This window comes from Camelus dromedarius, chromosome 5 (genome assembly GCF_036321535.1).
Source record: "Camelus dromedarius isolate mCamDro1 chromosome 5, mCamDro1.pat, whole genome shotgun sequence".
Lineage (NCBI taxonomy): Eukaryota > Metazoa > Chordata > Mammalia > Artiodactyla > Camelidae > Camelus > Camelus dromedarius.
The window spans coordinates 429,877-451,008 of NC_087440.1; the positions used below are offsets into that span (position 1 = coordinate 429,877).

The window sequence follows — 21,132 nt, forward strand, 5'->3', positions numbered from 1 at the left end:
AACATATCAGGCACTGTTAGGTGAAAAGGATACAGCTGTGAACAAAGAGCTAAAAATTCCTGCCCTCATGGTGCTTATGTTCTAATGAGGAAAGTCTTTTACGCTTTTTACAACAAATTTCCTCCTTTAAAAATTAAAATCACCTCAAAGCATCTGTCTTTTTATTATATGTATTGGTTTTAAATCAATTCTGTTTCAATATTTCATTGTATTTGGGGGCTGGGAGAACCATTCAGAGATGAGTTCAATCCGAACAAATTAAATTTTAGATGCCTGTGGAACAACAATAGAAATGTCTAGTAAGCAATGGTTTTAATTTCTCAGTTTGTTTATTTCTTTTTTTTAGTGGGGAAACTTCAGAAATAAGTTGGCTTTGAACAGACTTACTGAATTTTAGTTATCTCTGGGACAATCATGAAAAGACATCTAGTAGGTAACTAGAGAAAGGCTCTAGTGAAATTCTCAGCTAGATGCGTATATGGGAGTCAACATACATATGGTGGTTGAAGACAATGGGACCAAGTAAGATCATTCTGGAAGAAAACAGGGTTGAGGGCAAAATTCAGAAGATCTTAACATTAAATGGCATGTCCAAGGAAGAGGAGCTTACATGAACTAACAGAGAAAGAGTGGTCAGAGAACTACGTGTAAATATAGGATTGTGACTACATACATAGAAGCCCAGAAAAAAGAAAGCATTTCAAGAAGGAAAGAGGAACACTGGTAAATGCTAAATAAAGACAAAGAAACAGCAGAGAAAAATCTCATTTTATGCCATTTAATATTAATCTTTTTGAGTATGTATCATCCAATTTCTTTCAATTATACCTCTGTAAAGCCAATTAGCCTCTTTCATGATGAATAAAATCAAACGCTATTACCCTTACCCCCAAAGCAAGATTAAAGGGATCTTCAGTATGAAGGAGAGTCAAGGCCATTCCTATGCCACTCAGAGGTCTCAGCCTCTCTTGAGGCTTTGGAAAGGTTAAGAATTCTGCTTTACAACCATTGATTAAATATGAAACCCAGCACCAAACATACCTCTTAATTTTTCTCCAACGCTGCCATTCCAAGGACTTTCTTTGAGCAAATTTGCGGAGCGTGAATAAATGTCTGTGGCATGAGGCAACAAGAGCTGAAGATGTTTATGAAGCAACGCCACACTGCTTGAGTTCTGAGGGAAAAATGTCCTAAATTATTATACTTCGGAAGATTCAAGGTATAAAAATATCATAGCTTCCCCAAATATCTGAGTTTCAAGGTCCCTGAGAGATCACCATGAAAGGCTAAGATTAACACACACCTCACTAATGTTATTGATATGGCAAAATGCCAGCAGCTGTTTCTGCAGTGAACACAGCAGTTCATGAAGATGAGCAGGCTGACTGTTCTCCGAAGATGATGTTCCAAGGAGGAATTTATCACTGTTCTTTTCTAGCTCCCCGAATGCTTGATCCTAAAATGATACATAAATGAAGATTATGTTTGAAGTGTTTGGAAATGAAATTAATGTCCTACCATAAATGATTCTGATTTAAGAAGCCATTGTCTCCTTTCTCTCATTATTAATCTTTAAATCTTTGCTATGTTGTTATCAGCTGTAAGATGGTAAGATTTAGCAAGGAATTTCAATCTATTTTTCCATTAAAAAAGTAATAATGTTTCACCACAAAAGCTTTAAAAATGCAGAAAACAAGAAAAAGGAAAACAATGCAATACCCAAAGACAACACATTTCAACATTTTATTGCTATTACTTTCCAGACTTCCTATGTAAAGGTTTTGTTTTTATCTATTTGAATTTCTAAGAACATAATTCTTAGAAATTATATTTGTTTCTGATCATAAAAGAAATAAGTGATCTAAGGAGACATGACAATTAAATACACTGTATGATCTCAGATTTGGGGGACAGGGAGAAGGCACCATTAAGGACATTGTTGGGACAACTGTAGAAATTTCAGTATAGAGTATATATTATACAATAGTTCTGTATCAAAGTTAAATTTCCTGAAGTAAGTAACTGTTGTGCTATTATGTAAGAGATTGTCCTTCATCCTATGAAATACATGCTTAAGGGCTTAGGAATAGCCAGCATGACATCTGCAATTTACTCTCAAATGATTTAGAATAAAAGATGGATATAGAGATGGATGAATGGATGGATGGATGGATGGATAGACAGATAGATAGATAGATAAAGCAAATTTGGCTGAAGGGTACAGGGGAGTTCCTTGAATGATTCTTGCAATATTTGTGTAAGTTCCAAGTTATTTCAAGCAAAAAAAAATTTTTTAAAGAAATAGTGTAAAAAATTTAGAAAATTCCAAAACTGTATCAGCCACTGTGGAAAACAGTATGGAGATTCCTCAAAAGACTAAGAATAGACTTACCATATGACCCAGTAATCCCGCTCCTGGGCATATATCCAGAAGGAACCCTACTTCAAAAAGACACCTGCACCTCAATGTTCATAGCAGCACTATTTTAAAAAGTTTAAATCACCATTTAGCCAACAACTGTATTTAATATTTTTTGTGTATTTCTTTTCTGATTTTTTGTGATGTTTTTCATTTTTTATAATACTGCATATTCCACTTTTAGTCTTCTGTTTTCTAATAGATTCACAAATATTTTGTTTTCATAAACCACGTGTATATAAACTTTAAGACATAATATTCCATTGAGCATATATATCATAATTTATTTAACCATTCCCCTATTTTTAGATATTTCAGTTGTTTCCAACTTCTACTTCTTATAAATAATGATGTGAACATCTTTATGCATATAGTCTTTGTTTCTAATATGCAAGAGAGAGTCTCAGAACATTTTAAGGCCCTTGCTATACAAACACCATTATTAAGTGGCCAAATAAGCACTGCTGGAGAATGAATGTTTGCGTCCCTTCAAAGTTCTTATGTTGAACCTAATCCCCAATGTGGTAGTACCTGGAGATGGGGCCTCTGGGAGGTGATTAAGTCATGAGGGCCCTTGTGAATGGGATTAGTGACCCTATTATAGAAGAACCCAGAGAACTCCCCTGTGTGAAGACACAGCAAGACAGCTGTTTATGAACCAAGAAGCAGACATCACTAAATCTGCTGGCTCCTTGATCTTGGGTTTCCTGCCTCCGTAACTGTGAGAAATAAATGTGTGTTGTTGATAAGCCACCCAGTGTATGATATTCTATTATAGCAGCCCAAACAGACTAAGATAAGCACCATTATTTTAAAATCTCTGAACATGACAAATTTGGTATGAATTATATCAGAAAGAAACAATAATTTATAATTTTTAGCCCAAAAGCAGTTAGTGTTTTACTTTCATTTCCATATAATATACTCATCTACCTCAGACCTAATAGCAGAAGAAAGGTGTTCCTTTAACACAGCACTACTTTAATACAACTTTGGAAAAATATTTCAGCCAATAACAAATGGATATATCATAACCTTGTTCCCATTCCATTTGCAGCCAAACATCAAATCAAATTTACATTCTTAAACCTGAAAGAAAATAATTCTATAGGAACCACTGTCACTCTGGGCTAGTCAACAACCGTTTAAGTTGGGCAGAACAGAACACTAAGACTTGTACAGAAGAAAAGGAATATACAGACCTAACCCTGAAGAGGCATAGGAGATAATACGAAGTGATACACAAACAATACAAAGTTAAGTCGCACAGTAAACTCTGACTCTAAAAATTGCTGAGAGGTCTGCAGTTATAACTACATAGTTAGAAAAGGTTATTTGGGCAAGACTTCCTAGAACAATCAAGTCTTGAGGCAGCCACAGGTTGGTAGACAGGAAGAGAGAGCAGGAGATGGGTATGTCATGCATGAGCTCAGGTGAGTGTGGTGTGAAAGCCAAATGATGAAGCGTCTGAAGAAGTTTTAATTTAATAAAAGAAGGTCATTTAACACAAGGTGATTCTAGCAGTAAGATGATGAGAAGACACCAGAAACTGTGACAACAGCTACAATGTTGCTGTTAACATTTGCTCATGATGGCACGGATTAGAACCCACAGAGACTGTAAGAAAAAAAGAGACGGATCTAACAAATACCAGAGTAAGGATTAATGGCACCCTAAGACAGAGAAAGCTTCTCTCCTATTAACCACCCTATTTTTAGTCAGTACCAACCACATTCTTTAATTATAAAATTATATCTAGTAAGGTTAATCTTTCCTTATTATTCTTCTCTTGCAAAATGTCTGTTTATTCTTATTCTTATTTTCTTAAACATCAGAAAATTTGGGTAGAATTCCAAAATAAATCTCTTTGGAATTCTCAAGTATAAGTCATTTGGCACCCACAATATTTCAGAAGGTCTGACATGTTTCCCCCCTTTGAACGAGTGAAGTCTAGAGTTTATTTCGTAAGTGTTGAAATGTCAAAATACTTTGACCTGAAGTGAGACCCACCCCCTTAAAAAAAAAAAAGCCCAAGCTTTATTCTTTTTTCTACCAAAAAAAAAAGAGCAACTTACTGTATAAAATCCTAAATTTCTTAAGAGAGTCTTCATCAAAATTTCAGCCAGATGGGTGTCTGGATGACAGCTCTGAGTGCCGTAAGGTTGATCTGACAGGCTTCCATAACCAGTACATACAGAAGAGAGGTCAGCAGCATCAGAGGGTGAGCTATAGCCAAGTAAGGAGGCTACGTGGGTATGATCTTGCAAACTTGTCAGAATAATATCCAGCTGCATTCTCTAAAGAAAAATATTTCCATTGATGAAATAGGAACAAATAATAATTAGCATTTGCACTAGAAAAGTAAAAATAAGGATCCCAGAAAAAAAAAACTATACTAATGATGCTAACTAATTCACTTAATATTCTGATAAATAATAATCTTTTAGGAAGTGTGTAATTTTTTAAAAAGCTTTCCAACCAATACCATTTGGGAAAATGCAACTTATAGTGTTTTATTCCATCCTTGAATACCTGAAACTCTAAGCTAAAATGGCACGATCTGCACAATAATTTTAGCACTATAAGTAAAGAGGAGTAGAAAATGTCAACAGAAAAATTATATTATACATTCTTCAACAGAATTACCAATGAAACTATTTATTCACATATTTAAAATAAATCACTTGAAATCTAAACTAATGCATAATACTCGCTGGAAGGCATCTGCGGATATTATATTTATTGCCAGTAAGTACCACTTTTCCCCTCAAATACGTAACTCTACAATTGACTGTTCTACTTGGTTGAGCAAAATGTACTTATTTTAATGTACATAAGATATCAAAAATAGAAATAATAAGCATACTCATATCATCAACTACTTTTTCATTACAGTCATCTTTTACTTTTTATATAAGCTATTTCAAACAAAGTTCTGGGCATGGAACCAACAGTAGCTTATGCCCTTGATTTCAACTTAGCACACTACAAATAAACTAAAAGGTCTCTGGTTTGACAGTGAAAACAACACTAGAAAAATCAGACATAATTTTAATAACTAGCCCCAAATCATTTAATAAATTATCACTTGCTTCGCTTTCATTAGAAATCTGGGAACTCTTCCAGCAGAAAACATTAAATACTAGGATTTACCAAACTTACCAAGTTAAGTACTATTTCATAAATCAATTAGCTTTATTTCCCTCTCAGTCTATTTTTTTTTTTATAATATTACTAGTTTACTTAGATATTATGCAAAGGCTCACCTGTCCTTTAGATAAGCTTTCCCATCTATCAGGTCCTTGGGGTAAAAGAGAATGAAGTAATTCCATACGTTCACGTAATGGAGGTAATAGCATGGTTGCTCCCACTGACAGAGTTTCAATTACCACCTAATATAAAAAAAGAAAAGTAGATTTATTTGGTTTGGTTCTTATTTTTAATAGAAACACATGAAAAATAAACCCACTGACTATTAAGATGATAGAAGTCTAAGAAAGGTGGATCATGGAAATCTAAAGGAGGAGGCATGACGGAGAGTAGGAGGAGACTAGAAGAAAGCATGATGAGACCTTCTTTAGACGTCTTTAAGAAAACTAGAATACGTATTTTGGATTTGCCACTAAATAGCTAACCATCACACAAGAAATATTTGGTGTTGCATCTACAGCGCTGAGCCTGGTAAAGCTCTCTGCAAAGTGCTATGATGTAGATGTGAACAAGACAGATAAAAGCCCTGCTTTCATGAGCATGTAGTCTAGTGAAAAAAAGAGACCCTGAGCAAGTAATTTTAAGTGTGAACGGAGTCACACAGGGAAAGTAAAAGAAATTGCAAACTTGAGTGAGCATTCATACATAAAGGCAATTAATACAGCCTATGGGCTCATGGAAGGCCTCCTAAATTAGGCATTTAGGTTAAGAATTGAAAAATGAGTAGGCCTTAGCCAAACAAAGGTCCAAGTAACATGAACAACATAAAGAATAGCCATTTTATCTTGTGCATCACAATGTCTCTGGGTTATAGCTTCTTTATCACTAAAATGAGGGTTGAACTACAAAAAAGAAATGCACAATGATTAAGAGCTCTTATAAATTTTTTAAAATATGATATAAAAAATAAAAAACTTCAACAGAAGGGTTAAAATATAAAAATTAAATTTCTCATAAAGTAGAGGGGGCAAAAGATGGAAAATAGGAAAGAAAGCACAAGAAAATTAAGAGGATGGTCCAGGAGGTTTATTATCCCAATAACGAGTTCCAGAGAGAGAGAAAACAATGAAGAGGAAATCAACAGTATACCTCAAGATAGTTTCTTAACACTGAGGTTATGAGTTTCCAGATTGAGTCTACTCAATTATATACAACAATGGATAAAATCAGACCCATATCAGTTCATATCATTTTGAAGTATGAGAATAGAGAGGACAAGCAGAACTTGCCATAGAATCCAGAAAGAAAAACGGATATCCATAAAAGGATCAACAATCTGAATAGCATGGATTTTCTGAGTAACAACCTAAAAGCTAGAATGTGACTTCACAATTCTTATTGGAAAATGATTTCCAATTTAGAATACCACGCCTCAACTGTTCATGAAGATACTCAATTTGCAAACTATTCAAGTGTGAGTATAGTCTCAAAGAATGTATTTTCTATCTATCCTCTCTCAGAAGCTACTGATGGATGGAGACAGCCAGCAAGCACCACCTTAACCAAGTGATCAAGGTCAAAATCTCCAGTAATAAGACTCATCAACATCATGAACTCTGTGACGTGATGTACTGAGGACACATCATCATTTCTGTGGTATTCTTGCCTAACGTGCATAACCTCAGTCCAATCATGAAAAAAATAACAGACGGATATTCAAAAAATAATCAACCAGTATGCATAAAATGTCCAAGTCATGAAAGAAAAGAAAGAATGAGTAACTGTTACACAGTGCAGGAGACAGAGGAGAAATAACAGCTAAATGCAATATAGTATTCTGAGTAGGATTCTGCAAAAGAACAAGGACATTAGTGGAAAACTGATTAACTTTCTAATAAGATGTTTAGTTTAATTAATAATGTTAAACCAATGTTGATTTCTTAGTTTTGATCATTGTACTGTAGTTATATAAGACATCAGCATTAAAAGGAAGCTGGCTGAGAGAAACATGAAAACTCTTATTATTCATGCAATTTTTCCTTAAGTCTACAATTAGTTTCAATAAAGCATCAAAAAAGAAAGAAACAAAAAACAGCAGCAGCACTGATTCTGGCAAATAGATACATTTCTGGAAATTTCAGGGATAAGGAAAGAGGAACAGAAACAACCCTGGAGACATCCTGGGAAATCCACCTCTTAAGGACGCGCCTAAGGAGTAGCCAGCTACCAAGGAGGCTCAAGGAACAAACAAACAACTCTAAAAATAACTTCAAGTTTACTTTCCTTCTTTTCCTCCAATACTTTTCAACCTTTTAAAAATATCGTAATACCCTGTTCCTGATAATATTTAATCCTCAAAGTTCCCACTCACCACCAAGTTAATATTCCTTCTATCTGCATCCCAGGGACATGTCCTTCTAGTGGAAAAATCACTATTATGTTTTGTGCGTTTAAAAAACTAATATAATTCATACGTCATAAAATTCACCTATTTTTCTCACCCCCTCCTCAAAATTCACCTTTTGAAAGTACAGAATTCAGTGGTTTTTGGTGTTTTCGCAGAGTTCTGCACCATCACCGCTATCTAATTTTAGGACATTTGCATCACCACCCAAAAAAACCTGTGCCCATTAGCAGCCACTCTCCACCTCATCCTCCCCCAAAACCCCTGACAACAAATTAATCTACTTTCTGTTTCCATGGATTTGCCTACTCTGCACATTTCATATATATGGAATCACGTAGTGTGTGGCCTTTTATGTCTGGCTTCTTTCAGTTAGCATAATGTGTACAAGGTTCACTCATGCTGTAGCATGTATCAGCACTTAATTCTCTTTTATGGCTGAATAACATTATATTGTATGGACATACCACATTTTGTTCATCCATTCATCAGTTGACAAACATTTGTTTGTTTCCACTTTTTGGCTACTGTGAATAATACTGTCATGAACATTCACACACAAATTTTTGTGTGGACACATGTTATATATTGTCTTAGGTATAGACCTAGGTGTGGAATTGCTGTTATGTGGTAACTCTGTGTTTGACTATTTACAGAACTACCTATTTTCTTAAGTGACTGCACCACTTTACATTCCCATTAGCAATGTATAAAGGGTTCCAATTTCTCTACATCCTCACCAATGCTTGTTATTGTCAGTTTTTTTGATTATAGCCATTCAGTGGGTGTGAAGCAACATCTTACTGTAGCTTTAATTTGCATTTCCCTAATGACTAATGATGTTGAACATTTTTTCTTGCTTACTAGCCTTATGTATATCTTCTTTGGTGACATGTCTACTCAGATTTTTTGCTCATTTTCTGATTGAGTTATTCATCTTTTTTATTGTTGCGTTGTAAGGATACTTTATTCTGGAAACTAGAATCTTAACAGACATATGATTTATAAATTATCTCTTTTTTCTTTAGTTGCTTATCTTTGGGTATCATATCTAAGAAACCACTGCCTAATCCAAGGTCATAAAGATGATGGATGAGCAAAAAATATGATACATACATATAGCAGAAAATTAACCAGCCTTAAAAAGGAAGAAAATCCTGACATACGCTACATAACATGGATGAACCATGACATTATGCTAAGTAAAATAAGCTAGTCATAAAAAGACAAATAGTATATGATTCCACTTTTACGACATACTTAGAATGTCAAAATCAGAGAGAGAGAGTAGAATGGTAGTCACTAGGGGCTGAAGGGAGGGGAGAATGAGGAGTTACTGTTTAATGAGTACAGAATTTTAATTTTGTAAGACGAAAAGAGTTATGGACGTGCATGGTGGCAACGGTTGCACAACATTACGAATGTATTTAATACCACTGAACTGTATACTTAAAAATGGTTAGGATGGAAAATTTTATGTTACGTGCATTTTACCACAATAAAAAATAAAATAAAAATAAAACTGGATCTTTGTCCTCAGGAATTCATCTTTTGGTGGAAAAGACAGGCATATCTGTAAAAAGACAACTACAAAACAATGTGACGTGATGAGAACATACATAAGAGAAACCCAACCTGGCAGGAGAGCAGGGTGTGAAAGGTATTCCAGAGGTGACATCTGACCTTCGTCTTAAAGGACAAGTTCACTAAAAAATTTACTCCCGCCAAGAAGAGAAGAGTAACAGAAAGAGCATCCAATTGGAAGTTTTGCAATACATAGCTGAATTTAAGAGCTACAACCTCAGAAAAAGATACGGCTCGAGATACAGATTCACAAGTCCTATATTCTTACCTCTTGGATTTCATCTGGGACAGTTGAGTCCATCAGTCTGAAGAGCAAGTTTCGAAGAGGACCTGCCTGTCTCCCAAGAATGCTGGTAGCTACCCCTCCCGCAAGTGCAAGAGCAAGGTGATTTGAAAGCAGCTTCAGGCACAGCTTGAGGAAACTGTGGTGTTCCCTGAAACCAGATAAAGTGCGATGAACTTCTGGAACTCTGAAAGAGCATGTGTTATCCAGTTTGGGTAACATTTTTTTCTCTTAAAAAATTTTGTCAAATTATGACTAATAATAATTTTAAAAACATGATTCATGAAATTATGGATAATTTTTCATAAAGGTTATTATCAATAAGTACCTAATTAAGCTCTTTTTTAAGTTATAAAGAAGTTGCATATAATTGAGGGGGAAGTTGAACAAGAAAGAAGAGTAAGTCAAAATTCAAGATGAGGAATTAACAGATGTATATGCACACGTGCACATACACACAAATCTACATATATGTTACATACCTTGATGAAGGGAAAGGAAGTGGGGGAATTTCACTGTTTATTTTATCACAGTATCTTTCAAGAAAAGAACGAAGGTGTGAGAAGGTACTCTCTTCAAGATCTACACAATAAGGTCGGTGCCAGGCAACAACTTGTCTAGAAAGATGCGTAAGAAAATCATGAAAAAGCTGTAACGTGAAATTTTCACACACAATCAAACATAAAAATTAAGCCAGGACTAAAGTTGAAAGATGTCAACAAGTTATATAGAAGACCTTTTTGATAATAAAGGTGATTAAATCCTTCCTTTTAGTAACTGAGGAAAACCAAGAATTTGCCAGCCCTAGAATTCTTCAAGAAGAAAACATATATCACGACCTATTTTGGAGGGTTTGGATATTCACTCACCTGAAGGCAGAGGGCTGAGCCATATGATCTACTCTAGCCCCCTCTGGTTCTTAGGGTCTATAAGGTGTGCATAGTTCATTTTAAGAAAAATAGCCTGACTCCATAAAGTGATATACTGGAATCTACTAAAAGAAAACCTCTTGAAAACTTCCGTGAAAATTTTCAAGGTCTTGGGAACCAAGTTTCTACATAAAAGGTGGGAAGCTGCACATTTAATACTAAGAGCAAATTATTTATAATTCAATTTATTATATTTTCAGCTTTTGTTTTGGAGGATAATTAGCCACAAACATCTTCAGTTGGTTAGAATATCAGAATAAACCCCATCTGAATCAGGTTTAGAATAGAAATACAATATATTCTAAGTTATTAACTAGCCCACAAGCATCTGAAATACCTGAAATATCACACAAATTCCTTAAAATTCAATCTCCTAATATTGGCTAAAAATTACCTGATTACCTAAGAAAGTTATAGTTATCATTTTAGGAAAAAGCTAGTATCTGTAAAGCGTAACTTCCTTTATTTAAACGTTAGCCACTGCTTTTCTTCTCCAAAAACCAACCAGATAAAGGGCGTGGAAGCTAACTATTAAAAATAATAAAGCCGAGTTCTGATTCTGATTATTTTAACTTCCTCCTGATACGCAGACACTTCATTTTTAAGATCAGTATCTGGAGACAGAGAAGGAATTCAAAATGTTTAGAAGACACTTAAATTAAGACACTGTCTTAAATATAAGGTATAACTTCTTAGTTATGAAACATATCTAACCTCAACAATCAAATTGAAAGAAATCTAGAAGTCACGTCTATTGAAGTAAAAAAACCAATACTAGAAATATTCAGAAGGGTATTTTATGAACAAAGTGAAATTATTTCAGCTTTTATTGGTGTTTCTGCTGTTAATAAAACACAAGGCATTTTAAATCTGTCCCTACCTGTCCCTAGGAAGAGCAGTCCATGCCAGACTGTGTGAAGTTCCAGCGGAGATCTGCTGAATAGCTATGCCATCTAAGCCACTCACTTTCTTTGGTTTAGTAATAGGTCCTGTGGAATTTCCTTGGCCACACTGCCCCATTGAGTTATTGCCCCAGGCATAAACTTCATTATCTAAAAACAAAACACAAAGAAAAAAAGAAAAGCCAAATTTAAATGTAAAATATTTATGAAAGGTAATAGGTAATACTATTTCCTTAAAAACAAATGACCTTACCATGAGAAAGAGCCAAACAATGACTGTCTCCAATAGAAATGTCAACTATTCTTGTGGCAGCCAGTTCTTCAATAAGCTTGGGTCTCAGCGCAGTAGCCTCTGAGGAACCACAACCCAGACAAGCTCCACAACCCCAAGCATAGACCTGAAACAAGCAGACACACCACAAATACCCTGAGGTAGTAGGTTAACAACTTGGGTTAAACAAGAGTGTGGTTAGATACTAAAGTTATAGAAACTTTTAATTCAAATAACTATATGATCATTTATATATGATCACTGAAAGCAGACATTATTACCCCTCTCATAAAAAAGCAGCACATAATGTTCAAGGAAGGTCTGTGAGTTGCCTGTGGCTACATATCAAATAAGTGAGCATCTTTTGGCTTCAATTCATGGATTTTACCACAAAATTCACAGTGAGAAAGATGTAAAAGGGAAATTTTAAATTTTAAGACAGCAGCCAGCATTGTAACAAATGACTGATGTAATTATATAAAATGATGAGTAGCTCTGAGTTAGATTTTTTTAGGACAAGGCATTCCAGTATTTCACAAATAATTAAATTATATGCTAATTTTGGCTTAGCCGCTCATCTGCCATCTCAATATCAGAAACATCTAAGTACAACTGCCTGGTACATAATAGCTTTCTACACATGAGAATGAGTGGTCAGCTCACTTTTTCATTGTCATCACTGATGGATGTAAGAAGGAAAATTACTGTTAGTCTATCACCATATCAGAACTCTGTCCTTCACCAACTAACAAACAGAAGGAAGTCAAAATACGTATGTAGAAAATCAAAAGTTTATAAAAAGGGATTATACAATTCTGGCTATCCCAGGCCTGGGTAACTCTTGCTCAGAAACACCTAACCCCCTCAGATTATTTTCCATCTGGAAAAGTTCTCCTTACCCTCTCTTTTGATCATCTTCTTGTCTCTTTAGTTCATATCACTGGTTCCAACAAGCTCTGGTCTCACTTTCCCCCACTATTCATGATTTTTGGGAAAGGGTTTAAGGGGTGCTTAGTGCTAAAAGCTTTTTAAAAACCATCTTAACTCAAAGAACATGGGGCTAAAGGCAAGTTTATCTGGCTCACACAGGCCAAGTCAGGAAACCTATTTCCTTCTCAGATACCCTACTTCTTCAAACAGGAAAAACTATTTCATTTCAGTAAATCAACTTTAAAATGTATTTTTTTAACTTTAAATTTTAAATATGATTATTACTTCTTAGTCACCTGGTCCTCTGAAATACTCTAAGCCTTTATATTCATCCCTCAGTCCTACCTGACCCGTTGATGTCAAAGCAAGTGATGACTGACTTCCAGCACAAACTTTGCGAATGAACATTCCTTGTAAAGCTTCAATAACTTTAGGTTTATACACTCTGTTGGTATCACCATGGCCAAGCTTGCCTGTAAAAACAAACACATACAAGTAAACAATTTACTTATTTTAAAGAACCTCTATTCTTTCTGTAAGTATAAATGTTGATTAATCTTGCTACTCTTTCCATTGATAACCTGACAGATGGTCCACATCTTAGAAGGCTTTAAGTTTCTGATAGCAGAGGATGTTAACAAATGAATGCTTTTGTTATAAGAACGAAACCAACAAACAAGTCTCCTGAATCTTAATTTCAAGTAATTAAAACCACTTTAAGAGAGATATGGAAAATTAATTTGCTTTCTCCCCTTTAATTGTCATACTTATAATACTACTTCAGATTTACTGATATAATAAACAGATCTTAGACAAGAATGTGTATGTATATAATTATTTTTAATTTTTTGGAAGATTCAATAATTCACCAAATAGAAAATATGGCAAATCACTAAAGAAAAAAAAGCAAATGGCCCACAACATATAAATTCAACCTCACCAAGGAAATACAACTTAAATGATACCATTTTCACTACTGAAAGAATTTTTTTTAATTATCTTAATTGTAATAGCCAGTATTATTGAGGGATATGGGAAAGTGAGCATTCTCTCATTGCTGGTAAGACTGACCAAGAAAAGTAGAAAAAGATTTAGTCATTCATTGTTCTGTTTTTAATACTGAAAAAAACTGGAAGCCATTTAGATACTCAACATTAGTAAATTGTTTTATACATTTTTACTACAATCACATGAAAGAATACTCTGAGCCACTGAAAAGAAAAATGTAGAGCCATGTTTGTTTACATAGAAAGATATTCATAAGATATCATTAGATAAAAACCAACAGGTTATAAAATAGTATCTGTGGTAATAGATAAGTCTGCTTTGGTTTTTAAAGATATTTATGTAGAAATATATGTACATATTTGTATAAATGTATCCATATTTAGATACTTATCTAACAAAATTTTAACAATGATTATAGCAACATTTGTAGAAACAGTTCATTTAAATTTTTTAAAAATTTCTGCTCATTTACATTTAAGCTTTTCTATAATAGGCTTGCATAATTGAAAAATAAATTTTTTTAAAAATTCAAGGAAAAAAGGCCAAAACTATCAAAAAAATAATTTTTTACATACCATTGTCTCCTCCTCCAAAAGACCACACAGTTCTCCCATCTTTAGATAAAGCAATAGTATGTGAACTGCCACAGGAAACCTCTCCTACATTGCTAATGTCTTTTACCAATGTTGGAATATTACGGCTATTACTGTCACCGTGACCTAGGATAAAACACATACAACAACAGAGAAATAATGTGAACTCTTTTTCTTAGGGCCATTACTTCACAAGAAGAATAAACGTTATAAGTTAATAACAAAGTTTAAAGTGCAATTAAATACGAAAGCAAAATAATTTCTAATATCTTCTTATCCAAGAATAATTTGTAATATCTTCTTATCAAGTTAGCTGCTCCAACTTGAGGTACCCAGTCCCTTCAATGAATCAGTAGAACCTTCTTACTTATGCTGCTCTCACAGCACTTACACAATGCTCTCTACCATCATGTGAATGTTGACTTGTTTTCACTACCCCCTAGATCATACACTTCAGGGTCATGCTGGTATTTTTGTTATCCCTGAAATCGTACAGTGCCTGCTCAAGGCAGTACATACTTTCTAGATTTAATTACATCTTAATTTTCAGCACCAGAAGCTAAGTATTCTCTATATAAAATTATCTTCCTCTGAGCGTAAAACTAGCAAAATAAATGACGGTCTTTGACCTGTTAAATCTAGTCTCACTGCTTCTCAGTAACCATCATCATTTATTTCCCTGTGACAGTAACTTCAATTTTTAAAAAATCTTACCTAATCTTCCAAAGTCTCCTTCACCCCACGTGTATAATTCACCGTCCTCCGTGACAGCAGCACTATGTCTGTATCCAGCTGACACACAAACAACTACCTGCATTGCACACAAAGCGAATCTGATGAACACAAAGATGCTAAAACACACAATCTACATTTGATTCTATACGCAGAGACTTGAGATACTGATATTCACAACTCATTCAGGAAGTGCCATGTACAGTGTGGAGGCTGGCTAAAGGGTCAAGAAAGTGCTGAAATATATAGCCTGTGCTCATGGCTAGAAGCCACGAACTCTGGCTTCTACCCAGAGGAAAGGACAACTTTCCTTTATTCACAAAAAGGCACTGTAAAGGTTGGCGGTCCCCTCACCCCTAAATACATCAATCTAGTCACTTGCAACAGTATTATACCACCAATCAAGTCTTTACTCAAAGAGTTGGAGGGGGCCGAACATTCACGGAATAATGAAAAAATTTTAAATATAACGTTAAAACAAAACCTCCAGTCCTGGCTAATCGAGAAAAACTCATGACATAATAGGGATAACTCTCAAAAACACACTGATTATTACCAGTGAAGAAAGATCTAAGCAGTAACATAAGCTTACATTAATAAAACTCCTGACAGGATCTCTTTATCTTCAAACAGCTACACAGTTGGCCAGCAGAATCAGGGAAATAAGGGTATACAGCAGCATAATTTGGGGATCACTTAAAACCTTTTAACACTGATCAAAATCACTAACTACTGAAAAAAAGACAAATAGAAAAATATCTACACTAATAACTCCACATTTTTTAAACTCCAAAAATTAGAATTCACTTTAGAAAATTCAAAATTCAGATTCAAAATAATACATTCTAGATAATACACTAAGAACTTCTGAAAATTTCATCTGTAAATTATTAATTTACTTTTTGGGACTTTTTCCTTCATGATGTTCATACTAAGTTATTTGCAGTTGGCAATGTTTCCATTATAAAATGGAACATTAAAATGAATATTAGTAAAGAAAATGGAAAACAATGAGAATTAAGAAAGAAGGTGCTGGAAAAACTAAAAAAATACAACTTCCAAGAGTATTTATCTGAAGATCTGAAGTTTCTTAGAGCTGCATATTCAATTTATCAAGCTGAATAAGCCCCATATTCATCTTATCAAGTACCCCCTGATGTTAAGTGCAATGTTCCAAGGCTCGTTTGCTTTGAGGCTGATGTCTAAGCTAAACACTGAAAGTTGCAATAAAGCAAAATTCATCTGATAGCCAACTTTGTCAGACAAAATACCATGAAGGAAAAGCGTCCCACTCGTAATTCTGGTATAACATTAAAATTTAAACTTTAAAAGATTTTTTATACAAGAAAACTTTCATGGAAAGAATACAATCTTAGGATGGAGGAACCCACAAAATTGCATATAACTTTAAGTTAGGAAAATGGCTTCATTTCTTTAAAGAAAGGTAAAATAGAAATAAAAAGAAGAGATCTACGTTCAGTTTCTAATGGTGCCAATTATTTATGTGTGACCTTGGGCAAGTTATTTAATCACTCTAAATGCTTCATTTAAGTTTCTGTTAAAATGCTACCTACTACAAGAGAACTCTCTGACCTCATTATTTAATATCACACTCCACCCAAGTCAGTGTCTATTACATTACTTGTTTTTCTTTACTATTGTTTGAAATTATTTTACGTGATTGTTTACTCATTTATTATCTCTATCCCACAGATTAAAGCTCCATGAGAGAAAGGATCTTGTCTGTTTGGTTCACTGCTCTATGTCTAGTGCCTAAAACACTGCCTGGCACTTGGAAGGTGCTAAATAAATATTTGTTAAGTGGATGAGTCTCAGTTTTCTTATCTGCAAAAAGAGAATAATAGCTACCCTAACAAGGCTGTTATAAGGATTAAAATTAAAGGGGGCAGGGTATAGCTCAAGTGACAGAGCGCATGCATACACGAGGTCCTAGGTTCAATCTCCAATACCTCCTCTAAAAACAAACAAGCAAATAAATAAATAAACCTAATTACCTCATCCCACCCCCCCAAAAAAAGGATTAAAATTAAATAATGTATGTGAAAGTGGTCTGTAAACCATCAAGCAGATACCAAAAGATGAGCCAAAGGGTTGGGAGGGGCAGGCTACTTCAGAAACAGTACATCAAAATCTGAAAGATATTAATTATAGCAATTACAGCAACAGTGCATCTAATTATTTTTAAACCCAGAAAGAAAGCACATACCTTTCCCTGCAGAGGGCCTTGAATAAGCTTGGGATATTTCTGTGTTGAACTATTTCCATGTCCCAGTTTCCCATAATCACCATCTCCCCAACTGAAGACTTCTCCTTCTGTTGTGAAAGCTAAAGTATGGCCATCAGATCCTTTAGAAGATGAGACCTTTTTAATGGACCTGTGAGGCTCAAATGTTAACTTTTTTAAAGTAGACTGATTGTTAGAATCTCCAAGGCCCAGTCTCCCATAGCTGCCTTTACCACAAGCTCTGACAGAGCCATCCGTAGAAATGACAAAAGTGCAGTACTGTCCAGCTTCAATCTATAAGCAAACAAACAGAATCACAAATATAAAATGCTTTTATGAGAATCAAAGTATAATATTTAAGGCTAATTTTACCAAAGGGGCTCAAAGGAAATCTTTTAAAGCAGAATATGAACCTCCATAGAGATGAAGGAGCAAACAGAAAACTAAGAAAACTATTAATGGCCTGCTTATGTTGACTTTACTGTTGAACTCAAATTAATGCATATTTTATCTTTTCAAGTTATCTATTCAGTCATAGTTCAATGAGACAACATAGTTCAAAGCAAAATGTTTTAGTATCCTTTTACACAACTTGTAAATGGCAACAAAACTTTTCCTATAATTCAGTAGGGTCCATTATAGCAAGAGCCATGTAATATGTATTCTAAATTCATTTAAGAAAAACTTACATTTTAATGAAAATAATAAAATGGAAAATTTGAGGTTGCCTAAAAGGTAGCAATAAATGTAAAAAAGTGTCACAATAAGAAAATGAAATGCCAATCTGGCAAAGGGAAAATTCTAATTTGTATTTAGTCCTACTCATCATTGGTGTTGAATATAATGGTTAAGTCTGTTGTCATTCACAATTCTTTTAAAATTCCATATCCAAATTTAATTTTTGGAAACTTGGAAACACTGTATGGAAATGGAGGATTAAAAATATTTTTTCTATGAAAATGAAAAAAACTGATGCAGTTGGTATAGCAACAATACAGATAAGAAACAAGCAAGAACATTCACTCATTAAAAAAAGTTATCAGGTATCTTGATTGTGGTGGTGGCTTCACAGGTGTATATATAGCTCAAAAAAGTTAAAAATAAATTTTTTCTAAAAAAAAACACTCTTAAGGTTATTCAAAGGAAACCTTGTCATCTATCAATTTGTAAAGTATGCAGAAAACTCACAGTCTGAGCATCAGAGAAACTAGGAGCCAGTTTGGGTTGTAATATTTTCTCCTGTGTGCCTTCTACCAACTGATGGCTGCTGTTGCTCCCCCAGACATAAACCTCACAGGTCTCTGAGACAATGGGGGCATCACCAGTCTGAATGCTATCTGGACTAGCACATGTTCTTGAGTAATCAGAGGCCATTCTGCAAACCTATTAAAATAAGAATTATGCAACAAGACATTTTTAGTGCATATATTTTTATAAATATTCTCTGAAATGATTGTTGACTTTCCTTCTAAAACTCTCAATTGTTCAAATAATCTAAGAACAACACATCTCATCTTAAACAAAAATGGCTAGACTATTTGTTCATACAGAATAAAACACTAAAAAATACTTTAAAAGTGGCAAAAATGGGGAGAGGAGACAATTCTTTTTCAACTAAATATTTTATTAATGCATATAACAGCATTACAGAAAAACAAAGCTTAAAAAACAAAGCAGAAAAAAAACCACCTTTGAAATCCCATCACCTTAATAAATGTTATCTTTTTTTTACATATGTCCTTCCAGAGTTTTGTATATACATGTTCTTGAACATAGTTATCATAGTGGATTCATAAAAAGTGATCATACAAAAGAGCCATGCAAAGTTTTCTCTATGTCTACCTAATCTTCATGATTGAACCCATTAATATTCCATCTAACGTAAAAATCACTATTTACTTAATCATTTTCCTTTAAGAGGACATTTAGATTCTTTCTACTTATTTGTTATATAAGCCATTTTTAGGAATATACTTTTTACTACATTTTTAATTATTTTCCTTAGGGAAGAGCCTCAGAAATGGGACTACTATATCCAAAAAAATAACAACAATCTTATGATTCTTGAAACATATTATACTAGATCATTTTCAAAACTGGTGTTACAATATTATTTTATTATCAGCAATATGTAAAATGAAGGCTGTCCTAAAAAAAACGTCCAGAGCAACTCATCACCTACACACACATATATATATGACTATATATGTATATATAGATTATAGCTATATAAAAAATCATGGCTTATTTACCATTTGTGTTGAATGTAATGGTAAAGTCTACTGTCATTCATAATGCTTTATAAAAACCGGCTTCTCCCCTCCCACCTCCTCTAAACCCTGCCAAAAGCACAGGACCCAGGGTTGTTATTACAGTTGCCCTAATCAATGAACTGGTCTATGTGAGAGTACCAGTCTCACTGCAACCATACCAATAATAAGTTTTATGCTTCAAATTTGTTTTGCAAACATAAAGTGGGGGAGGGGGGGACACAGTCTTTTAACTTCACACTTTCTTATTAATACCAGAACTAAAGTTTCTCCATCTATTTTCCTATCACTAACTTCCACTCATTTATTTATTAGAACTTAATGAATTTTTAATTGACTTGTATGAATCCCATACAATGTAAGGTATTATCTCTGACTACAGCTGCTGTCAATTTGTTGTCCTCCTTTTAGTTTTTTCTCTGAATCAAGTAAAACAATGAAGAATCTTCAAAAGTCAATATATTATATTATCAGATCATTAAATGGGAAGGGATAGAGTAATTTTAGTCAGAATCTTTAAATAGTACCCCAAGCAACACAATTTGTCAGACAAATACTTTCCAGTGAATATGAGGACAGCCTTGAGGACATAGAAAATATGTGTAAGTAAAGGCTGCCTAGTGAAAGATCTGAAATTCTGCTGCCGACAAAAGGGGGATGATGGGGCCAAGCAAGGTAATATTTTTTATTTAAAGCTCTAATCTATTACAGTAGTCCCCCTCCCTCTTATCTACAGTTTCATTTTTTGCTGTTTCAGTTACCGGCAGTCAACTGCTGTTCAAAAATATTAAATAGAAAATTGCAGAAATAAACAATTCATAAGTTTTAAACTGCATACTGTTCTGAATATCATCCCTTTGTCCAGCATAGCCACACTGCATACACTACTCATCCATTAGTCTCTTAGTAGCTATGTCGGTTATCAGCTCGACTGCTGCAGTATCTCAGTGCTTATGTTCAAGTAACCCTTATTTTACTTAATAATTGCCCCAAAGTGCGAGGGTAGTGATGCTGGCAATCTGGATATTCTCTTCCTGCGCCTAATTTATAAATTAAACTTTATCTCAGGTACGTATGTATAGGAAATAACATGATATATATAGGGTCTGGTACTATCCACGGTCTCAGGCATCCACTGAGGGTCTTGGAATGTATCCTCTGAAGATAAGGGGGGAACTACTGTACTATAATAAGGCTTAAAAAAAATCATAGCCCACCTTCCCCGACTCCTACAAGAAAAAAAAAAGAGACAGAATGAGAAGAGAGGCCAAAAAACCTACTCACAGGGCTTAGAAATGTGTTTTTTAAAAACAACTGGGGGGTGGGTAGAATTCTGGGAAGATGACAATAGTAGCAGCAACACAGTTTTCTTAACACTGTGAATCATTACACAGAGCAAATAGAAAGCAAAA

General features: G+C 34.3%; 1 protein-coding gene across 9 annotated transcripts in view; it reads right to left on the reverse strand.

Annotated features, from left to right (window-relative positions):
- HERC1 (HECT and RLD domain containing E3 ubiquitin protein ligase family member 1) overlaps positions 1 to 21,132 on the reverse strand; it is a 174,649-nt gene that overhangs the window by 103,302 nt on the left and 50,215 nt on the right. For all 9 annotated transcript variants that reach the window (XM_064485448.1, XM_064485453.1, XM_064485449.1 and 6 more), the window contains exons 4-16: positions 18,639 to 18,833; positions 17,433 to 17,744; positions 15,188 to 15,284; positions 14,456 to 14,599; positions 13,218 to 13,345; positions 11,925 to 12,069; positions 11,650 to 11,821; positions 10,323 to 10,457; positions 9,826 to 9,991; positions 5,686 to 5,811; positions 4,495 to 4,716; positions 1,304 to 1,456; positions 1,042 to 1,174 (exon numbers count right to left, since the gene is read on the reverse strand). In XM_064485448.1, the coding sequence (XP_064341518.1) occupies positions 1,042 to 1,174; positions 1,304 to 1,456; positions 4,495 to 4,716; positions 5,686 to 5,811; positions 9,826 to 9,991; positions 10,323 to 10,457; positions 11,650 to 11,821; positions 11,925 to 12,069; positions 13,218 to 13,345; positions 14,456 to 14,599; positions 15,188 to 15,284; positions 17,433 to 17,744; positions 18,639 to 18,833 (2,128 nt within the window). The remainder of the gene's footprint in view (positions 1 to 1,041; positions 1,175 to 1,303; positions 1,457 to 4,494; positions 4,717 to 5,685; positions 5,812 to 9,825; positions 9,992 to 10,322; positions 10,458 to 11,649; positions 11,822 to 11,924; positions 12,070 to 13,217; positions 13,346 to 14,455; positions 14,600 to 15,187; positions 15,285 to 17,432; positions 17,745 to 18,638; positions 18,834 to 21,132) is intronic.